Genomic DNA, 21,920 nt, shown 5'->3' on the forward strand with positions numbered 1-21,920 from the left:
TTAGAATTCGGTCATTGTACAAAATAATAGGGTAAAATATAGCATGCATTAACATGTCACCTGTAGTTAAGCCATGAGGTCCCATTGGCCATAATGTGCATTACTCTCATTTTGTAGAACAGAAGAGACACCTTAAGTTTTCGTGTCAGTTTCTCATACTCTTCGCCCAGCATCATATGACACTTCTTATTTTCATAAGAATATCATTGTGCAATGAGATTGGTAACATACGTTTTATGCTTTCTACTGCCCGCATCCAAAGAACTTTGATGAAATATTTGTTCACACACACACACACACAAACACAAACACAAACACAATCAGTAGGACTGTTTATATATTCCCTTGCCAAATAATTAAAAACTGTCAGATACTCCCCTGTCCATTGTTTATAATGTTTCAGAAACCAGGTTTTTTCCTTGGAATTCAAAACTTCTGAGTTGTACATTTTTGTATGGAAAGATAATGTCATTTTTGGTAGCTACTTTTAAAAGAAAACATAATTCTAAGTAATTTTAGATGCATCTTGTGTGCATTATTGGGGCATAAAAATTTATTTGGATATCCGTAGTTATCTTTTGTGGTTTGGTCCTTGTTTGTAAAATGAAATTTTTTAAATTGCTGGGATGTGAAAAAGTAATTTGTTGTTTTTATGTGGTTTTCTGGGAGCTTTTTAAAATTACATTGTTTCCTGTTGAGCAACTTTAATAGAACTCAACAAGTTAATTGCATTTGCGTACTAACTTCAGTTCCACCATTAGCATTTCAGGAGAGGAGATGCACCCATTCATATGTCTACATTCCAGAGAAGTGTGTAAAATTTCCAATTTCTTTCCAACTGCTGCTTTTGACATTCTAAAAACAGCATTCCTTGAGTTGTCTTGTCAGTTTCTCATACACTTCACGGCAATTACCAAATTTAAATCAGTCTTCCAATACAGGACTCGTTCAACATCTGACAATGCCCCCCCCAGAGGGCTCACGGTTCATTCATGAGTTTGTGTGTGGTGAACATGGGGCCTTGAGTTATTGCAGCCCATTCTTCCTTCCCTGGCTTCATTTCCTTCACCCTGCCCTCCCTCCCTGTCTTCGCTTCCTCCCTGTCCTTGCTCCCTCCCTGTTGCTCTCTCCTTCCTCTCTCTCGGTGTTCTGATTTATATCAATCTGGTTATCCATATCCACCTGGTTCGCTGTATTGCTTGCAATTTTGTTACTTCTGCCCATTCTTTCATCCTGTTTGCAGTTAGGTTTGACCTCCATTCATATTTTTGTTTGTTTGTTTGTAGTGTGAACCATTTGGGGAAGAACTCCCTCCCTAGCATCTACGGTATGGATTCCTCTCCCTCCTTCCTTCCTCTCTCCCTTCCCCTGTAGCCCCCTTCCATCCTTGTAAGTTACCAGCAAGTGCAGCCAGTCCATGTGGTGGGGCTGTTGTGTACCCATCTGGCTGAGCCCCCAGACAACACAGGGATCACACTACTGACACTGAACTGATCCCTCCTTATGTATGCCAAGGAGCGGTTGCTTGTCTTCTCAGAGCACCGGTATTCCCGGCAACAGCTGACATGCCAGGTGGCCCTTGCTGTGGCTGGGTGGCATCCTTGGGGAGAGCCCCTGATCGGAGTGGGTGCTATCAGGATGGATGCTTGGCGCATGAAGCTTATCAAACTGCAAAAATCTGGCCATTCTCAAGTGGCCATGTCTTTGAATGGTGAAGGATCATTGAATAGTGCTTCATATGACCCAGCAGCCTTCCCTCCCCTGGTTACACCATGGGAGGAAGGCCAGGCTCACTATCTTAGGATGAAACACTTTCCCCACTGCCTTACCTGTAATACGACAGATGGGGACACATTCATGCCACAAAGCCATTTTTTTGTGGAGAATATTGAGGAGAAGTTTGGTGAAGTGAAGTGTAGTCTCGTAGTAAGATGCATTGGGCCCCCTGTTGATCAAAGCTTGTTCTGCCACCCCATCTGCAGTTCTTTGTGCTTGTCATCATCTTGGAAATGTCCCAGTGTCTATTACCCCTCACCAGTCTCTCAATATGGTCCAGGGAGTGATTTTTCATAGGGACCTCATCCTGCAGAATGACGAGGAACTCTGGGCTTACCTGGAGTGACACGGCGTTAATTTTGTTCGACGTGTACAGAAGGGTCACAAAGGCAATTGCATAGATACTGGCACATTCATTCTGGCTTTTGAGGGGTATACCCTCCCAGAGAAGGTCAAGGTTATGTGCTACAGATGTGATGTGAAGCCGTACATCCCACCACCCATGAGATGCTTTCAGTGCTTGCGTTTTGGGCATATGTCTTCCCACTGAATGACAGACGCTCTGTGTGGTGACTGGACACCCGCTCCACGAGGGATGCCCCTGTATTCTGCCACCTGTATGTGTCAATTGTCATGACCGCCACTCCCATCGCTCACCTGCTTACAAGAGAGGAAAGAAGATCCAAGAGTACATGTCCCTGGATTGCTTGTCTTATGCTGAGGCTCACCAAAAGTATGAGAGACTCCATCCAATGTCACTATTTTCAAGTTTTGCATCTGTTACATCCTTTCCTCCTCTTACCTCTTCTGTACCCCAGCCCTGTCCCCCTCACCGCTCCCCCTCCCCTGCAGATCCCACGACATGCCTTCCGGGAGCCACTCCCTCTCCCCAGTTGAAGAAGTGCCCCCGTTCTTTGGCACCTGCTGGTGGTTGATCTCCCCGGTGCCCCCAGAGGTGGCATCTCCCCTCTCGCAACCTGAGTCTGACATCTTATTTGTGGATATCACCCCATCCTTGTCGGTGATGATCACTGACTGAGTGACATGACCTCCTCTCAGCTTCTTTATGTCTAAACCGGTCCCTTGCCACATGATCATCCAGTGGAATGGCAACGGATACTATCACCACCTACTGGAAATATGTTGTTTTGTCTCCTCCTATTCTGTGTTCTGTTTTGCTCTTGGAGAAATGGACCTCCACAATGACAACTCTCCAACATTTTATGGTTATCAGGCATTCTGTTGGAACCATGCCAGCCCCAGGGTAGCATCTGGTAAGGTCTGCACTTTGGTTTGATCCGATGTTATTAGTGACTGGAGCCCCCTAGTTACCAACTGGGAAGCAATAGTGCCTAGAGTGCAAAAGCTCTGGCAATCACCATTTGGAATGTCTACCTCCCTCCAGGTAGGTCACTTCCTTATGTTGAACAGTCTACCTTAATCCAGCAACTCCCACCCCCATTTCTCATCCTTGGGGACTTCAGTGCCTACCACCCACTGTGGGGGAGTGCCACTTCAATGGGTAGGGGTCTCCTAACTGACCAACTTACTAAAGACCTCGATTTGTCTCTCCTCAGTAGAGATGGGGGATCCGCTCCTGAACTAATTCATAGAGTTGAATCTTTCAAAGGAGTGAACGATCAGTGATTCAGAAAAAAAGAACGGTAGCTCCAAACGTTTCCCACAGCACAGAGAGAGAGAGAGAGAGAGAGAGAGAGAGAGAGAGAGAGAGAGTCGGAGCAGACCAGTGGGGCCTCTGCTGGTCAGAGCACACTGCACGCCACACAACACAGCCAGCACCAGCCTCTACCCTGCTTCTGCCTTGGCTGCCTGCATTGTGCAGTGCCCCATTGGATTTTGTGTTTCACACATGCCGTGCCGTCTCTGTGCTTCCTCTGTCGCGTGCAGTGTCTGTCGCACCTGAACTCTGTCAGCGATCGTTTCAGTCGCACGTCCTGCCCTCTGGGCAGTTGATGCGAGCAACAGGACAGAGAGCCTCCTAGCGGAGAACATAAGAACTACTTGCAACAACCTGCTCGCAAGAGAACGGACGATTTGTCTCCGAGCGGGTGAGTGGTGGCCGTTCGCCGCTCCCCCCACCCTCGGAACTCGCCCGCTCAACGCTCACCCCACCGTCTCGACTCTAGCCAGAGCGTCGAGCAAAGCGACTCAGGAGTCACTCTGGTCTCTGCGGTCTCAGCTCATGCAGTAATACAGCTCGCGGCTCGACCTGCTTGACTCAGCGCCTCTGCATCGGAGTTAGTCTCTACTGGATATCGTTCTTCGTAGTAATACCGTTATGTATATTACATAATTATGTTATGTATACATCATTTGTTTTTATTTTATTTTTATTTGTTTAAACTGATCGGATTAGATTCCTGATGGCTCCTCTTACTATAGGATTTTTTATTATGGTCACTCGAATTTACACTTTAATTACGAGCGAACCGATAAATGTATAGCAAAAGTGATACACCAATTTTTCCTTGTTTTATTCTGCGGAAGGCTATATGCAGCACATTGGTCTTACAGTCAAATTTATATATTTTTTTCTTATTGTAGTACGGATTTTGCGATTTTAGGCGTCTTTGGAAGGAAATGTTCACTTTAAAAATATATGGCTTGCGATGTATTTGTATGAGATTAATGAAATTTTAATACATTATAGCCAAATATATTGTTAATGTAAATCTCAAGTTACAACATTTTCCGATCACCCAAAAAACCACGATAGTGCAAAATAAATCAATAATCAAAAACTTTGTCATATCGTGGAAATTTCAATAAACAATACAAAATCCTTACTCATTATCTGTGTTACTTCAAAATAGGATCAAATAATATCAAAATACAGGTATAGTACTGGAATAAACCAAGTTTAAAGGGCAATGTGCCTTCCATTTATTTTCTGTTGTGAATGAGTGGTGAGTCATGAAAAAGAGCTAATTCATTTCAGGGAGTGAACAGTTCTGATCCGATCCCTGAAAAGAACAGTTTTGCCCATCTCTACTCCTCAGTAGTAGTTCCCGTACCCACTCCAGTGCCGCTCAATGCACCTTTACTGCTATCGATCTTTGGATCACCTCCCCTGCTCTCCTGGCTCCCCTTCATTGGTCATCCGATGATGACCTTTGTGACAGTGACCACTTTCTGGTAATTTTATTGTTCCCCTGCTGCCGACAGGCAGACAGCCCCCCACATTGAGCATTCCACAGGGCCAATTGGCCATTATACAGGGTGATTCAAAAAGAATACCACAACTTTAAAAATGTGTATTTAATGAAAGAAACATAATATAACCTTCTGTTATACATCATTACAAAGAGTATTTAAAAAGGTTTTTTTTTCACTCAAAAACAAGTTCAGAGATGTTCAATATGGCCCCCTCCAGACACTCGAGCAATATCAACCCGATACTCCAACTCGTTCCACACTCTCTGTAGCATATCAGGCGTAACAGTTTGGATAGCTGCTGTTATTTCTCGTTATTTCAAATCATCAATGGTGGCTGGGAGAGGTGGCCGAAACACCATATCCTTAATATACCCCCATAAGAAAAAATCGCAGGGGGTAAGATCAGGGCTTCTTGGAGGCCAGTGATGAAGTGCTCTGTCACGGGCTGCCTGGCGGCCGATCCATCGCCTCGGGTAGTTGACGTTCAGGTTTCATAACTAACCTTTTTCGTAGGACTCTCCATACAGTTGATTGTGGAATTTGCAGCTCTCTGCTAGTTCTGCGAGTCAATTTTCCTGGGCTGCGAACAAATGCTTGCTGGATGCGTGCTACATTTTCATCACTCGTTCTCGGCCGTCCAGAACTTTTCCCTTTGCACAAACACCCATTCTCTGTAAACTGTTTATACCAACGTTTAATACTCCACCTATCAGGAGGTTTAACACCATACTTCGTTCGAAATGCACGCTGAACAACTGTCGTCGATTCACTTCTGCCGTACTCAATAACACAAAAAGCTTTTTGTTGAGCGGTCGCCATCTTAGCATCAACTGACGCTGACGCCTAGTCAACAGCGCCTCAAGCAAACAAATGTACAACTAAATGAAAATTTATAGCTCCCTTAATTCGCCAACAAATAGTGCTTAGCTCTGCCTTTCGTCGTTGCAGAGTTTTAAATTCCTAAAGTTGTGGTATTCTTTTTGAATCACCCTGTAAACGTCTGCTGTGCACTTCAACTCCTCAATCTCGAATTCGATTGATGCGGTTGTGCAAAGTGTTTCTGCCACTATTCTTCATGCTGCTGGCGCTGCTGTTCCCCTTTCCACAGGTCCCCCTTGTTGTCGATCGGTACCGTGGTGGATTGCTGACGGGCGCTGCAGTGATTTAAACGCCATCCTTCAGAGACCAACCTCCTTGCCTTTAATCATACTTTATTAAGAATAGTAAGTAGGAATGCTGGAGATGCTAAGTTTTCTCTCAGGGAACGTATGCCTCTTCATCACAGGTTTGGTCCAAGCTCTGTAGCCTTCTGGGCTGCCAGCAACATGCAACTGTCCAGGGTCTTAACCTCCAAAGTACTCTGTGCACTGATCTGATGGTCCTCCCAGAACACCTCGCAACACACTTTGTGAAGGCATCAGTGTCCACTTCCTATCCTTCTATGCCGAGTTGAAGAGCCCACCCTCTGTTTCACACCTTGCACCACATGGAACCCTGTAATGAACTCTTCACTGAGTGGAAATTCTTGCAGGCTCTTACGTCTTCACGAGACATATACCTAGGCCCGGATTCCATCCACAACCAGATGATCCAACACCTCGACATTCCCCAGAGGCAGTATCTCCTCAGGGTATTCAACCGCATTTGGCTCAAGAGTGCGTTTCTGTCACAATGTTGAGACAGTATAGCTATCCCCATCCTGGAGCCCGGGAAGAACCCAACATCTTGCGATAGCTACTGCCCGACTAGCCTGATGAATGTACTTTGTAAACTGTTCAAGAGGATGCGTAGCTTCAGATCATGTTGGGTACTCGGATCTCCAAGTGTTCCGGGCAGAACGCCCCCTGCGGTTTCGGGGGTCAGAATAGGCCCGAGGTATTCCTGCCTGTCATAAGAGGTGACCAAAAGGCTACAAATACTCAGTTGGTGTCAGCAGGTGACCCTGAGGTGCCCTGCCTCCTTGCATGCTTCACACCTTCCCAGCCTCACAATAACGTCATCCTCCTGTGGAATTTCTGCAGTTTTTTCCACCACCTGGCTGAGCTACAGCAACTGTTAAGCTTTACACCTGCTTTCTGCATTGCCCTTCAGGAAACCTGCTTCCCGGAAATGCGGACCCCTGCCCTCTGCAGCTATAGGGATATATTACAAGAACCGTAGTGACTATAATAGTGTGTCAGGTGGAGTTCGTGTCTATGTCCTGAACACAGTATGCATTGAACCTGTGCCCCTTCAAACCCCTCTTGAAGCTTGGCTGTGGCTGTCTGCAATGTATATCTTCCTCCAAATGGTCTGGTACCCCTAAACACATTGGTTGCATTGATTTATCAACTCCCTAAACCTTTCCTACTTTTGGGAGATTTTAACACTCATAACTGCTTGTGAGGTGGCACCGTGCTTACTGGCCGAGGCAGAGATGTCGAAACCTTACTTTCTCAGTTCAAGCTCTGCCTGTTAAATACAGGTGCCCCCATACATTTCACTGTGGCACATGGCACATACTCGGCCATTGATCTCTCAGTTTGCAGTCCTGGTCTTCTCCCATCTATCCATTGGAGAGCACATGTTGACCTGTGTGGTAGTGACCACCTCCCCATCTTCCTGTCACTGCCTCGGCGTCAGGCCCACGGATGCCTGCCCAGATGGGATTTAAGCAAGGCAGAATGGGACGCTTTCACCTCTGCTGTCACCGTTGAAGCTCCCCCACATGGTAACATCGATGTGGTGGTTGAGCAGGTAACTACAATGATCGTTTCTGCGGCAGAAAATGTGATCCCTCGTTCTTTAGGGTGCCCCCGGCGGAAGACAGTCCCTTTTTTTTGCCGGAAGTCGCTGAGACAATTACGGAGTGTTGGTGAGCTCTACAGCGGCATAAGAGGCAACCTTCCCTGGAGCACCTCATAGCCTTTAAGCGGCTTCGTGCCATCGTTCGCCAGATTATTAAAAGATGGAAACAGGAATGTTTGGAGAGATACGCCTCGACCATTGGGTGCCATATGTCACCTTCCCAAGTCTGGGCAGAGATCAAACAAGTTTTTGGTACCAGATCCCAACAGGTGTTCCCTGTGTTAACATAAATGGCGTGTTATGTACCACCGCAAATGCGATTGCTGAGCACTATGCTCGCGCCTCTGCATTGGAGAATTACCTCCCAGCCTTTCGCACTCTCAAACAGCAAATGGAAGGGAAAGTCCTCTTGTTCACTACACGCCACAGTGAACCCCATAACGCCCTATTTACAGAGTGGGAGCTCCTCAGTGCCCGTGTACATTGCCCTGACACAGCTCCTAGGCCAGATCGGATCCACAGTCAGATGATTAAACATCTCTTGTCTGACTACAAGCGACATCTCCTCGAGATCTTCAGCTGTATCTGGTGCGATGGCATCTTTCCATCGCACTGTGGGAGAACACCATCATACCAGTGCTCAAACCTGGCAAAAACCTGCTTGATGTGGATAGCTGTCGGCCCATCAGCCTCACCAACATTCTTTGCAAGCTGCTGGACTGTATGGTGTGTTGGCTGTTGCGTTGGGTCCTGGAATTACGTGGCCTACTGGCCCTGTGCCAGGGCAGTTTCCGCCTGGGTTGCTCTGCCACTGATAATCATGTGTCCCTGGAGTCTACCATCCGAACGGCCTTTTCCAGATGCCAACACCTTGTTTGCCATCTTTTTTGATTTACGAAAAGCGTATGACACCATCAGGCGACATCATATCCTTGTCACATTATACGAGAGGTCTCGGAGGCCTGCTGCCGATTTTTATCCAGAATTTCCTGTCACTTCGTACTCTCCATGTCCAAGTTGGTCCCTCCCATAGTTCCCCCCCCCCCCCCCCCCCCCCCCCCCTCCCATATCCAGGAGAATGAGTTCCCACAGGGCTCTGTATTGAGTGTATCTCTATTTTTAGTGGCTATTAACGGTCTAGCAGCAGCTGTAGGGCCGTCCGTCTCACCCTCTCTGTATGCAGGCGACTTCTGAATTTCATACTGCTCCACCAGTACTGGTGTTGCTGAGCAGCGCCTACAGGGAGCCATCCACAAGGTGCAGTGATGGGCTGTAGCCCACGGCTTCCAGTTTTTAGCCACAGAGTCATGTGTTATGAAGCTCTGTTGGCGTCATACTGTTCATCCGGAACCAGAACTTTACCTTACTGACAATCCCCTCACTGTAGTGGAGACATATCAATTTTTTGGATTGGTTTTCGATGCCCGGTTGACTTTGCTTCCTCATCTTCGTCAGCTTAAGCTTTGCTGCCTGACAGCACCAACTGAGGTGCAGATCGTACTACGCTGCTGCAGCTCTACAGAGCCCTTGTTCAATCCTGTCTTGACTATGGGAGTCTGGTTTATGGTTCAGCAGCACCTTCAGTGTTGCGTTAACTCAACCAGTGCACCACTGTGGCGTTCGACTAGTGATGGGAGCTTTTAGGATGAGTCCGGTGACCAGCGTCCTGGCGGAGGCTGGAGTCCCTCCATTGCAGGTCAGGGGTGCGCAACTGCTCGCCAGTTATGTCACACACATTCGTAATTCTCCTGCGCATCCAAATTACCGTCTTGTTTTCCCACCCACGGCGATTCATCTCCCGATTGGCAGCCCAGGTCAGTTCGTGTCCGATCCCTTGTATTTTAACTGGAATCCTTGCCTTTACCACCTATACTCGTGGTCCATTCACGTACACTTCCATGGTGTACACCTAGGCCACGGCTTCGCCTGGACCTTCCACATGGCCCAAAGGATTCAGTTCACCCCGCGGCTCTCCACTATCACTTCCTCTAGATTCTTGACATGTACTGAGGCCACAAAGAAGTTTACACCGATGGCTGGATGGCTGATGGTCACGTCGGCTTCACGTATGTCCATGGAGGACATATTGAACAGCATTCCTTGCCCAATGGCTGCAGTGTTTTCACTGCAGAGCTGGTGGCTATATCTCGTGCTATAGAGCACATCCTTTCATGCCCTGGGGAGTCGTTTCTTCAAGCTATCGACCAGTACTACCCTCGTCATCCTTTGGTAGTGACCATCCAGGAGTCCATCTATGCCCTAGAATGGTCCGGTCGTTCAGTGGTGTTTGTGTGGACCCCAGGACACTTAGGAATCCCAGGCATGAACGTGCTGACAGGCTGGCTAAACAGACTACATGGAAACCGCTTATTTAGAGTGGCATTCCAATAACTGACCTGCATTCATTTGTACACCGCTAGGTTTTTTGGCTTTGGAGACAGAATGGCATCGTCTCATTATGAACAACAAGCTGTGTGCCATTGAGGAGACTATGAATGTGTAGCAGTCCTCCATGTTGGCCTCTCGCATGGACTCTGTGATTCTCTGCTGGCTCCACATTGGCCACGCTTGGGCGACCCGCGGCTACCTCCTGCACCGTGAAGACCTGCCTCAGTGTCGATGCGGCGCCCGGTTGTCAGTGGCCCATTTTCTCGTGTGCTGTCCCACTTTAACTGCCGTGCGACGAAATCTTGGTTACCGGACTCATTGCCGCTAATTTTATCTGACACCACCACCTTGGCTGATTTAATTTTACACTTTATTCATGAGGGTGGGTTTTATCGTTTGATCTAAGTTTTAGCGCATGTCCTTTGTCGCTCTGCGTCCTCCACACTAGTGCTTTTAGCGTGGAGGTTTTAATGTGTTGCAGAGTGGCTGACTTCTCTTTTTTATTCTCATGGTCAGCCAGCCATGGTAATCTGTTTTGTTGTTTTAATCTCTTCTATCTGTTTCTTGTGTTTCTGTAGTTTTCTTGTCCCCTTTTGTCCATTTAAGTGTTTGTTGCCCTTCCGTCATTCTTGTGGTTTTTACTTTCTCTCCATTTTGTGTTGTAAGTCTCGCTTGTTTTATTCTCGCCCTTGTGACATTGTTTTATTCAGAACAAGGGACTGATGACGTGGCAGTTTGGTCCCTTCCTCACCAACCAACCAATCCGGGCAGAACGATCTCCAACTGACCATTTATTCAGATTGGAGACAGCCATCTGACAGGCTTTTACTAACTGCCAGCATGTTGTCGCAGTCTTCTTTGACCTACATAAGGCATATGACATGGCTTGGCGCCATCATATTTTAGTTACCCTCCATGACAGGGGCTTCTGTGACCCCCTTCTGATTTTTATTTGTGAGTTTTTATCTCACCGGCTCTTCCAGTTTCAAGTTGGCACTTCACTCAGCGCCCCTCAGATTCAGGAGAATGATATCGCATAGGGTTCTGTGCTAAGTGTCACACTCTTCCTCATAGCCATCAGTGGGCTTGTTTGTAACCTCTGTTGGGCCTGTGATTACCCTGATGATGTACGTCGACGATTTGGTGCAGCTCCCACGCAGTAGCATCTGCTGAGTGCCAGCTCCAAGGCACCATCTGACAGGCGTCTGCTTGGGCCACCTCCCATGACTTCCAGTTTTCTCCCTCCAAAATGCAGGTTATGTATTTTTGTCATGAACCACAGTGCGCCCCTGTCCGGAACTTTATTTAGATGACCTGTTCCTCAATGTAGTAGCATAGTCCCATTTTTTTCGGATTAATTTTTGATAAAAAGCTGACATGGCTTCCCCATATTCACCACCTAAAGACTACATGCACGTGGAAGGTTAATGCGCTCTGCCTCCTGGCCCTCACATCTTGGGGTCCAGACAGTACCTCTTTTTTCCATGTTTAGTATGCTCTGGTCTTGTCGAGACTAGATTATGGTAGTCAGGTTTATGGCTCAGCAGCTCCTTCCACTTTGCAACTATTTCACCCTGTTCACCATTGTGGGGTGCATCTGGCTATTGCACTATTCCCTGTGACAGTTTCCTCACAGAAGCGGGGATTCTTCCTCTATGAATACGATGGAGCAATCGCCATTTGCCAGTTCCCTGACCATCCCGTGTATCCTCTTTGCAAACGAGGGATATCACCCTCCTGACGACTGCCCATGGGTGGGATTGCGAGTTGGTGTGCGTCTCACTTCCCCGTCAGGATTTTCATCTCCACTCACTGGAATCCACCCCATGTATTTCCTCCCATTACCCTCCTGTGGTGGTGCCTAGACCACGGATTAGGACTGACCTATTCCAGAATACTAAGGTCCCTCACCCCTATGATTTTCCAGCATCTTCTACATGCCAACCTTGCAGAGTTCCAGGGTGCCACCATCTTCTACATTGATGGTTCTAATACAATTGATAAGGTAGGATACGCTTTGACATCTCCTGGTTTAGAACACCATTTATTGCCATGATCATGTAGTGTGTTCACAGCAGCACTTCTAACCGTTCGCGGAGTCCTCCATTTTGTTTCTAAGGCCTCCCTCCATAGTGTTTTAATTTGTATACATTCAATGAGCAGCCAGAAGGCTATCGACTGATGTTACTCTCATCACCCTTTGGTCTTTGCTATCCACCCATCTCTCTGCCCTTGGCCACCTGCTCAGCTGTCTTTCTATGGGTCCTAAATCATGTGGTCATCCCAGGGAACTGGCTAGAGTACGTCAATGAAATGTTTGTTGTGTGGGGCTGTGCTAGGAAACATTTTGGCGATTTCATAAGACATCTGAACAGTATTCAAAGCAACATTAAATTTACTGTGGAGGTAGAAAAGGACCAAAAGCTACACTTTCTAAATGTGCTGATTACAAGGAATGGTGAGAATCTAAACTACAGAGTGTATTGGTAAGCGGCATACACCTACCAATACCTGGCCAACTTTCAAATCATCTCTTGAGCCAGAAAAAAGGAATCATTAATACACCTGTAGCAGGTGCAAGATGAATTGGTAGCTGACCCACAATACTAGGATCATCGAACACTAATCGTACTGCAGGCTGAGACAGGTCGAGAATCAGTTGTGGTGGAGCATTTGCTCTGCAAGACCAATACCATAATAAAATTCACTGCCATGCACATCCTGGTGGGGAAGGCCTGCCAGACTTATTTGTTCAGGAAAGTCATTGAAATCAATGAGCATGATAAGTCTTAATAAGAATGAATAAAGCCTCAAGGTGAACAGGGCCTAGAGTCACACACCTCAATGAATAGGTGGCAAGTAATGATGAAGCAGTTTTTGTTTTTGCACTCTGTGTAGCAGATAATAATGTACTCTGAAATTATTTAAATAAAAACCACACATTATCATTAATGTTTCTGGAAAGTGACGTCTCAGAATACAACCTCACTGACGCGACTGGCAAAAAATCTTTTTGCAGTTTACATGAATCTGTAATTAACAGCTATTGTGTAGTTAACATTTAGGCACCTGATGGTGGCCCTATGCTTCCAAAATGTGTTGTACCAATAAGTTTAGGAAAATGAATGTAACTAAAGCCGAGAAAATGTTATTTACTGGAAATGATATACAGTTGGCTCTCACTATCATCTCTGCTCATGCAACTACAAAACAGTAATCAAATAAAACATCAAAATGAATGGCTACAACAAGATATGTTCAGTTTGCTTAGCATGAATGTGAGGAGATAATGGGACATGTCGTGTGGCTAGGGCCTCCCATCTGGTAGACCTGTTGCAACTTCGGTGACTTGCATGTTGATGGGGATGAGATGATTTCTCTTGTACCACAACTGCAGAAAAGTGAGAAGAATGGCTGCCAGTTATACATGGAGTCCATCAGAGAGAACAAGGTTGTTCGCAGATGATGCTGTAATTTACCGTCTAGTAAGGTCATCCGAAGACCAGTATCAGTTGCAGAGTGATTTAGAAAAGATTGCTATGTGATGTGGCAGGTGGCAGTTGACGCTAAATAACGAAAAGTGTGAGGTGATCCACATGAGTTCCAAAAGAAATCCGTTGGAATTTGATTACTTGATAAATAATACAATTCTCAAGGCTGTCAATTCAACTAAGTACCTGGGTGTTAAAATTACGAACAACTTCAGTTGGAAAGACCACATAGATAATATTGTGGGGAAGGCGAGCCAAAGGTTGCGTTTCATTGGCAGGACACTCAGAAGATGCAACAAGTCCATTAAAGAGACAGCTTACACTACACTCGTTCGTCCTCTGTTAGAATATTGCTGCGCGGTGTGGGATCCTTACCAGTTGGGATTGACGGAGGACATCGAAAGGGTACAAAAAAGGGCAGCTCGTTTTGTATTATCACGTAATAGGGGAGAGAGTGTGGCAGATATGATACGCGAGTTGGGATGGAAGTCATTGAAGCAAAGACGTTTTTCCTCATGGCGAGATCTATTTACGAAATTTCAGTCATCAACTTTCTCTTCCGAATGCGAAAATATTTTGTTGAGCCCAACCTACATAGGTAGGAATGATCATCAAAATAAAATTAGAGAAATCAGAGTTCGAACAGAAAGGTTTAGGTGTTCGTTTTTCCCGCGCACTGTTCGGGAGTGGAATGGTAGAGAGATAGTATGATTGTGGTTCGATGAACCCTCTGCCAAGCACTTAAATGTGAATTGCAGAGTAGTCACGTAGATGTAGATACGTGATGGACACTGAAGAAGTTGGTTAGAAAATCTATGCAGCTTATATCTGCCACTATATTTCAAAACAGACTCATCCAAAAAGAACTTATTGAATAAGTTGTTTCATACTTGGTGCCACAGCCATAAATATATTTAAGGACAATTCCATTTTTCACCTTGGCTGTCACACAATTGTTGTAATAAATATCACTATCAGCTGATTTTGGTGCTATGCCATTTTCACATTGACTGTCACATCAACCCATATAGTGCAATGTTCTGTGTGATACGAGTATTATGTTTACATACATATGCCACTGCAGCAGTAATGTTATTCTAAATTGTATATAAATGATGTCTGCTGTTTCAGACATGTGAAATTAAGACGCAACAAATATGTAATAGAGGTGAGGACAGTCAATGATCTCTTCAGGGCAGGCGCACACTAGGCCTAAACTCTTCTGGGAATCAGTGAAATGCCACGAATAACGAGAATAATGGTCAAGGTACACTCACAGTAGTGTGTGGATAAGTTGAGAATTTGGGTCTGACGAGGCATTCCTTACAGCTGTGTCTGGCTGGCTTAGTGATCAGTGCATCTGCCTAATAAGGAGCAGCCCCAGGTTCGAATCTTAGTCCAGCACCTATTTTTTACTTTCCCTATTGATTTAAATCAGTGCCTGCTCACAGCCAGTGTCTGTAATTTCTTTATGTCTTTACTTTAAATTATTTTTCATTTAATTTATTTTCAACAAGCTCCATCACAATATCTGTAACACTACAACCAAAATGTTGGTGAGGGAATTACCTAAAGTCTGATACCTGCCATCAGCTTTGACCTGTGATGATATGAAGATGACAGGCACCACCGTTTCACCCTTGTGCAATATGGCAACTATATCACACATTCAAGACAGTGAGAAAGGAAAACAATCCCACTATACAAAATAAATTGAGGAAGAACATGAAACCAACAAGACAACTGCAGTAATTAGGGGGTTTGGGGAAGGACAAACAAAATGATGGGTTTGGGGAAGGAGGACAAACAAAATGACATTCCTAATACAAAATATATACCCAAACAAAGACCTGCACTAAATCAAACAAGCCTACATTAAACACTAAATCCATAAAATTAGCATTGACAATTTCAGTTAACCTAAATAGATAAACTTAACTATATGATATCAACACACAAATTAAGCTGCAAAACACTGTTAGGCTCTACCAAAAAATCCACTCGAACCTTGCAGCTCATACAGTGTTGTATACGACAAAAACTGTAAATCACTTGAAAAACTGGTATAGAAAACTCCACCACTTGGCCTATATAGCAAGAATGAAATTAAACACCTCCCTGATCTACTATCAAAGAGCTAACTTGAGTGAAATATCTAGAAGCAACTCCATGGTACACATCACTCTGAATCATCATTAACTGCAACTAGTAACAAATGCTAAAAATCCAATAAAACAATCTCCATTAACATCAGTTTCTGTATACAAGAAAAATAAATATGCTCAAGTGACGTCATGGTCACCATAGCAATGTTTTGACCAGGGAAATCTGCCATGTGACATCACATATCCAAGCAGGCATATGGTGCCACAATCTTCGGTATTCTTATTTGTCCATGACAGGTGGCCTTGTCCATGGACACAGCACATGCGTACAAATATTTCATCAGAGTTCTGGATGTATGCAGTAGAAAGAATCAAATGTACATTACCAATCTCATTACACAATGATATTCTTATGAAACAGTGTCAGATGATTGATTGATTGATTGAGAGGGTTTATGGGACCAAACAGTGATGTCATCAGTCCCGCAGTTCTGAAGTTACTCACAGAAGAAAGAGGGTCCATTAAAAGTGGAGGGCTCCAGTCAGTGGAGTCAAATCATAAAATAATGAAGTTAAAACACACACAGTAGAAAGCTTAAAAGGTGAAACCAAGTCTAAAAACTGGAAAAAAGGGGCGGTCTTTCTATGGGGGAGTGGTCATGATCATGGGACCCCCTACTGAGAATACATGGAGAGGTCCCATCCACAACCACCCTGCCCCTGCTCCAGGAGTAAAGCAAAATCTTATATCTGGAAATGAAAACCACTTTCACGGAGGAAACTGAGGACCAGTTCAGCCATCCGTAAAGCGTCTACTAATATTAAAATTATGGAACCAGGAAGACTATACTTAGCACAAAGGGCCAAAAGATGGGGGACAGCTACCGAGCGAGGTGGCGCAGTGGTTAGACACTGGACTCGCATTCGGGAGTATGACGGTTCAATCCCGCGTCCGGCCATCCTGATTTAGGTTTTCCGTGATTTCCCTAAATTACTCCAGGCAAATGCCGGGATGGTTCCTCTGAAAGGGCACGGCCGACTTCCTTCCCCATCCTTCCCTAATCCGACGAGACCGATGACCTCGCTGTCTGGTCTCCTTCCCCAAACAACCCAACCCAGCCCATGGGGGACAGTTCACCAGTATGTGGGATACTGTCAGTCTGGCTCCACAACCACATTATGGGGGTGGTTAATAATGCAGGAGGAAGCAATGGGTGAGCCTGGTATGAGCAATGTGTAGACGGCATAAAACAGTGGACTCCTTCCGAGAGGAGTGGAAGGAAGAGCACCAAACTGCAGTAGACGCCTTGATTGTGCACAGTTTATTACGATGAGCAGTAACACACCAGATGTCATTCCACTTTTGGACAAAGAGAGATTTGACGTAGATCCGCAGCTGGAATCGTGAAAGGGAATGGGGTGTAAGTATACAGGCTGATCATAATTAAAGTACCAGTTTAAAAATGCTCAGAATGACATGAAATTTCAGTGGAATATTATCAAATTATGGGGAAGCGTTATGGAAAAAAATTTTACCACTAGGTAGTGCTTTAAGAGTCATGGCGGAAATAGGTTTGACTATAAATAACAGAGGAATAGCAATATGATGGTTATGGTGAGAGTTGCACATTAAATCAGCCATACTGTGTCACGTGCATCACAGCACAAGTTTGGCATTCAGCAGTTGGGGCACTGTTAATTATGTAAGCCCATCCACCATGGCAGGGCCACATCACATTGGATGGGAAACATTGGTTTTGAATTTCCTGAGGCCAAAAACTGCATAAAAAGAAACTGAAATCCATTTTTGATCATTGTGAAACTGGCGAGATGATGTGCTGTCCACTGTTGTATGCCACAAGTTGAAATTTAGAAACAGTATATTCCACAGCAGATCGGAGTGCCTCTGGGCTCATGTTCAGAATGTGTTATGCAGTGTGTGCCTTTAATTCAGCTACATTTGTAATTGGAGCACTGAACACAGCATCTTTCAGATAACTGCAGAGCTTGGAGTCACATGGGTTGAGATCAGGTGATCTAGATGGCCAGACTGAAGGAAAATTATGGCTGATAATTCTAGCTCTTGCAAAATGCCGCTGCAGTAGATGCTTCACTGGCCTTACTGTCACATCAGTAAGAAGCAGTTCCAGAACATCGGTAATTATGGGTGGATAGCAGTGCAGTGTGTGTCATAGAGATTTACACGCTGTGTTCACAGACATATCCCAAGTTTGGGCAAATCCCTACGCAGTGCATGTGTGCACATCACCACTCAAGTGCTCCTGTAGTGTTGTGGCCACATCATTTACTGATGTCGGATCAGTTGTTTTCGTTCCCTTGTCACATTGCATTTCAAAAGAACCTGTCTTTTTGAATTTCGTAACCATTTTCTGCAGACCTTTGGTAGACATTGGGCCAGTGCCGTTTTGCATGCCATTGAATGTCTGGAACTTATACAGAGCTATTGGCACACAATCACCATTCTTGTAAAAGAGCTTTACCAGCCGTGTGTGATCCCACATGAGAAAGTCATGCCAAGAGTCTTTGATACAAACTGAGGAACAACTGTGGATCCTGCAACTTTTATTTTGCATATTCTGCCTCTTACAGTGCCATTTAATGGTAACTTCTTTTTTCTCTCTGTATAATGTTTCCCACTTATTTTGTTCAAATTTGACAAGCTGTCTGCTGTGTCCTTTTATTATGTTTCCTGTCTTGGTTCATTTTTAATACCTCCATTAAGTTATTTCTGTTACATCTCTTCTTTTCTGTGGAATATGAGTATGGTGAAATATTATTCTCACAGGGTTAAAGATAATTCCTCTGTTTAGAATAAACAGCTTTAGAGATGATGAATCATAACTTTAATACTTGTCTTTTTCAGACTTGCTGCAACAAAAGAAAAATTAGTTCCTTCACATCCTTTGGAAGAATCTGAAAGTAATGTAAGTGAAAAGAAAAAAAATTACTTTCATTGAAATGCAGTGAATTGTAAAATTTTTCAAATTTAGTTATATTTTTTGTTCTCCAACTGCAGTATGCTGCCAACGAGCTCCGCATGTCGATGCAGATGATGCAGAACTTGCAAGGCCTGCAGGGGCCGCTGAAGTTTGCGATGGAGCTGCGTGCTGCACGAAGGGTGGGTCACTTGCCCTTTCTGCCCAGCTCAAATCTCATGTACGACACCCTGACGGGGCGTGACGACCGCATAGGTTTCGAAGACATACTGAACATCGAAGAGTTCCGTGAGGAGATGGCACAACCTCACCTTCTTTTGGAGAAGCTTTGGGACAAATAGTAATTGTAATGCTGTGTGTTCCCATTTTCCTGTATTTTTGGATCATAACTTGTAATTTAGACATTATAATAAAATGTTTTAAAAATCCAATGGTTGTATGCTTTTTGTTGGACATTATAGTTAATGGCATTGTTTTAAAGCTACATAACATTTAGAGCGAATGTGTAAACTTCACTGACTGGAGATCAGTTTTGACAGAAAATCCAGTTCATGAATTTGCTATGTTGTATAACACTGAACTTCACTCAATTTAACAAGGTTCACTGTTAATTGAAATTAGCACAAGGCTGTGCTTGGCAACACAGCTAAATCAGCTATCAACATGAATATTGGACTTTGACCACAGATATTTATTGCACGTTGTAGATACACAGTATTTATTATTAGTGTTTCCATGTTGTGAAGATGGAGGAAAATAAGTTGAAGAAACTTATCAAATTTCAAGATATTTTTTACAGAGCCAAAAGAAACAGAGTCAGATGTATGTATAGTAAATGAAATAAGCAATCTACTTCTCAGGACTTAAGCCACTGGAACACAGTATGCTGCTCACCACAGTGGCACAGGATATTATGAAAACAGCAAGTGGCATATTCTGGCTGTGTGTTTTCTAAACAGTGTTGTCAGAGTTCCCAATGTGACCAACACCATAGAGAATAAGTCATCTGGAAGCTACCCACTCACAGCCCCACACTCATAGCCACCTGTTGTTTGCCACAAACAATTTGACTTTGAACACAAACTGTTGCTGACTGTGGTGTAGCAATGTAGCAATGAATTGGGCTTTCAGCTGTTTGCTGAGCATGATGCAAAAATGCATTGTAGACTATTGGTCATGGTTGTGGGTGGTTTTCTATGAGGACAAAAGTTTCAGTAGCTTACAAGTTTTAAAGCCACTGTTATTCAATGCTAAAAAGCTGTTGCCAGAGCAGGTGGCTTAAGTAGAGCGGTAAACAACTGAGTGGTTGATTTGGGCTCCAGTGTGATTTACTAGGCATGGCCATTTTGGAGGTGTTACCTTTCCTCTGGCCTTTAAACTGACTTACCCACACAGAAATATCGGTACCTACAGTTTAACGTGGACTGTGAACTATGATGTAACTTGGAGTTTTTCAGCTTAACCAACATTTGCTGTAGGTGAAAAGTGATAATTGAGACAAATCCTGGCTGACCTACTAGTGAATCCTAAAGCTTAATGTACAATTATTGACCCACTAAATTAATTATTGGCCAGTAAAGGTAACTACTGGTTGACCTTCATGTGTTTGCTATTCAATACGTATGCAGTTGTTGTAACATTTTAAACTCATATAGGTCTGCAGTAGCTAAATTTTAATTGTGTAATTTTGTTATTCAAGCCCAGAATGTGTTTTTGTCGAAATGTGCAGTCACTATTTTTGCTGTCGAACTCAATAAATGTACTGTTTGTTGCAAATAGTTCAAATTTTTCCTTTCGTACTCTGTTGCTAAGTGTGTATGAAATGCCCTTAAACTTTTTCTTGTTAATTAAACATCATCCTCAAAAATGCCTATGGGTGCTGTTATTATTTGCACTCATTACGTACATTGCTAGTGTTTTCCTTAATGTAACCATACAGATGAAACAGCAGAGTAGGAGTGTTAACGATAACTTCTTTTGGGTAATCAGTCTTATTATCACTTTGATACGGCGCTCCACAATTTCCTCGCCTAGGTCTTTCTCATCATCCTTGAGTTGCTTTTACACCTAATGTCACCAATTATTTGATTTATATATTCTAGTCTCTCTCTCTTCCTGTACCTTCCTTCTCTTCCTGTAACACCCCCCTCCAATGGCTTCCTAATACCACTGAAGCTATTCCCTGATTGGACATTTACCATCATCCTTACCCTCTTTCTAGTCAGTGTTTTCCACACACATTTTTGTTGCCAATTCTGCAGAGTACTTCCTGATTTCTTATCTTATTGACCCATTCAGATTTCATCCATCTCTTAACACATCTCATTCACTTAGATTCTCTTCTTGCATTTCCCCCTCAGTTCTAGATTCGCATTCATACAATACTGTGCTCCAGAGCTACATTTTCAGAAATTTCTTTCTCATTTTAAGGCCTATGTTTGATACTAATTGACTGAATTTGCTTGTACTAGTGTACTTCTTTTATCCCTTTCACTTAGTCTGTGATGAATTATTTTTCATTAGACATAGCAGAAATCCTTCTCGTCATCTACTACATGGTCATGAATTTTGATGTTAAGATTATCTCAGTTAGCATTTTGTAGTCATTAAGCTGTTTTTTTTTGGTAATTTTTTTTAAAATATGTTTCTGTGTTCAGAACATTTCTGTTTTAAGTATTTGGAGTACTGTATACCATTTGAAAACCAGTGCAGATTGAAATGAATTTAAAACTATGGCTATCATTAAGAGTTTTGGTTTGTGCCTAATGTTTGTTGATTGCGAACAACTGATCATCATACTGTCACTGATTAAATAGTAATGAAAATCTTCTACTACAACTGCTGTTACCATTATATGCAGAACAAACCTAGCAGCAGAGGAAACACAGAATAACGTCATTGTTTATGTTGGTAAGTATGATTTTAATATTGTTTCTCTTAAATAAAGTTTTCACCTTAGATTCATTATTTAAGCTGTGTAAAATTAACAGAATATATAATGCGCAAGTGTAATTGGAAAAGGAAGACATGGAGCAGGAGGGAAGGTTGATTACCCACCCTTCCTCCTGCTCCATGTCTTTTCTTTTCTACACTCATCCACCACAAATCCTCACTCCAGCCAACCTGTAGAACTCCATTCCTGTGTGTGCCTGTCTAAGGCTTAACTCTCCCACTATTCGGTGAGATATTTCCTTTATTACTAGTAATACATCAAATGAAAGAGCAACTCATATGTTTTA

At 43.8% G+C, this 21,920-nt stretch overlaps 1 protein-coding gene across 1 annotated transcript in view; it reads left to right on the top strand.

Annotated features, from left to right (window-relative positions):
* LOC124622451 (proteasome maturation protein) overlaps positions 1-19,112 on the top strand; it is a 34,323-nt gene extending 15,211 nt beyond the window's left edge. The window contains exons 3-4 of the mRNA XM_047148152.1: positions 18,609-18,669; positions 18,762-19,112. Coding sequence (XP_047004108.1) covers positions 18,609-18,669; positions 18,762-19,022 — 322 coding nt within the window. The 3' untranslated portion in view covers positions 19,023-19,112. The remainder of the gene's footprint in view (positions 1-18,608; positions 18,670-18,761) is intronic.
* Positions 19,113-21,920: the final 2,808 nt, after the last annotated feature.

This window comes from Schistocerca americana, chromosome 7 (genome assembly GCF_021461395.2).
Source record: "Schistocerca americana isolate TAMUIC-IGC-003095 chromosome 7, iqSchAmer2.1, whole genome shotgun sequence".
NCBI lineage: Eukaryota > Metazoa > Arthropoda > Insecta > Orthoptera > Acrididae > Schistocerca > Schistocerca americana.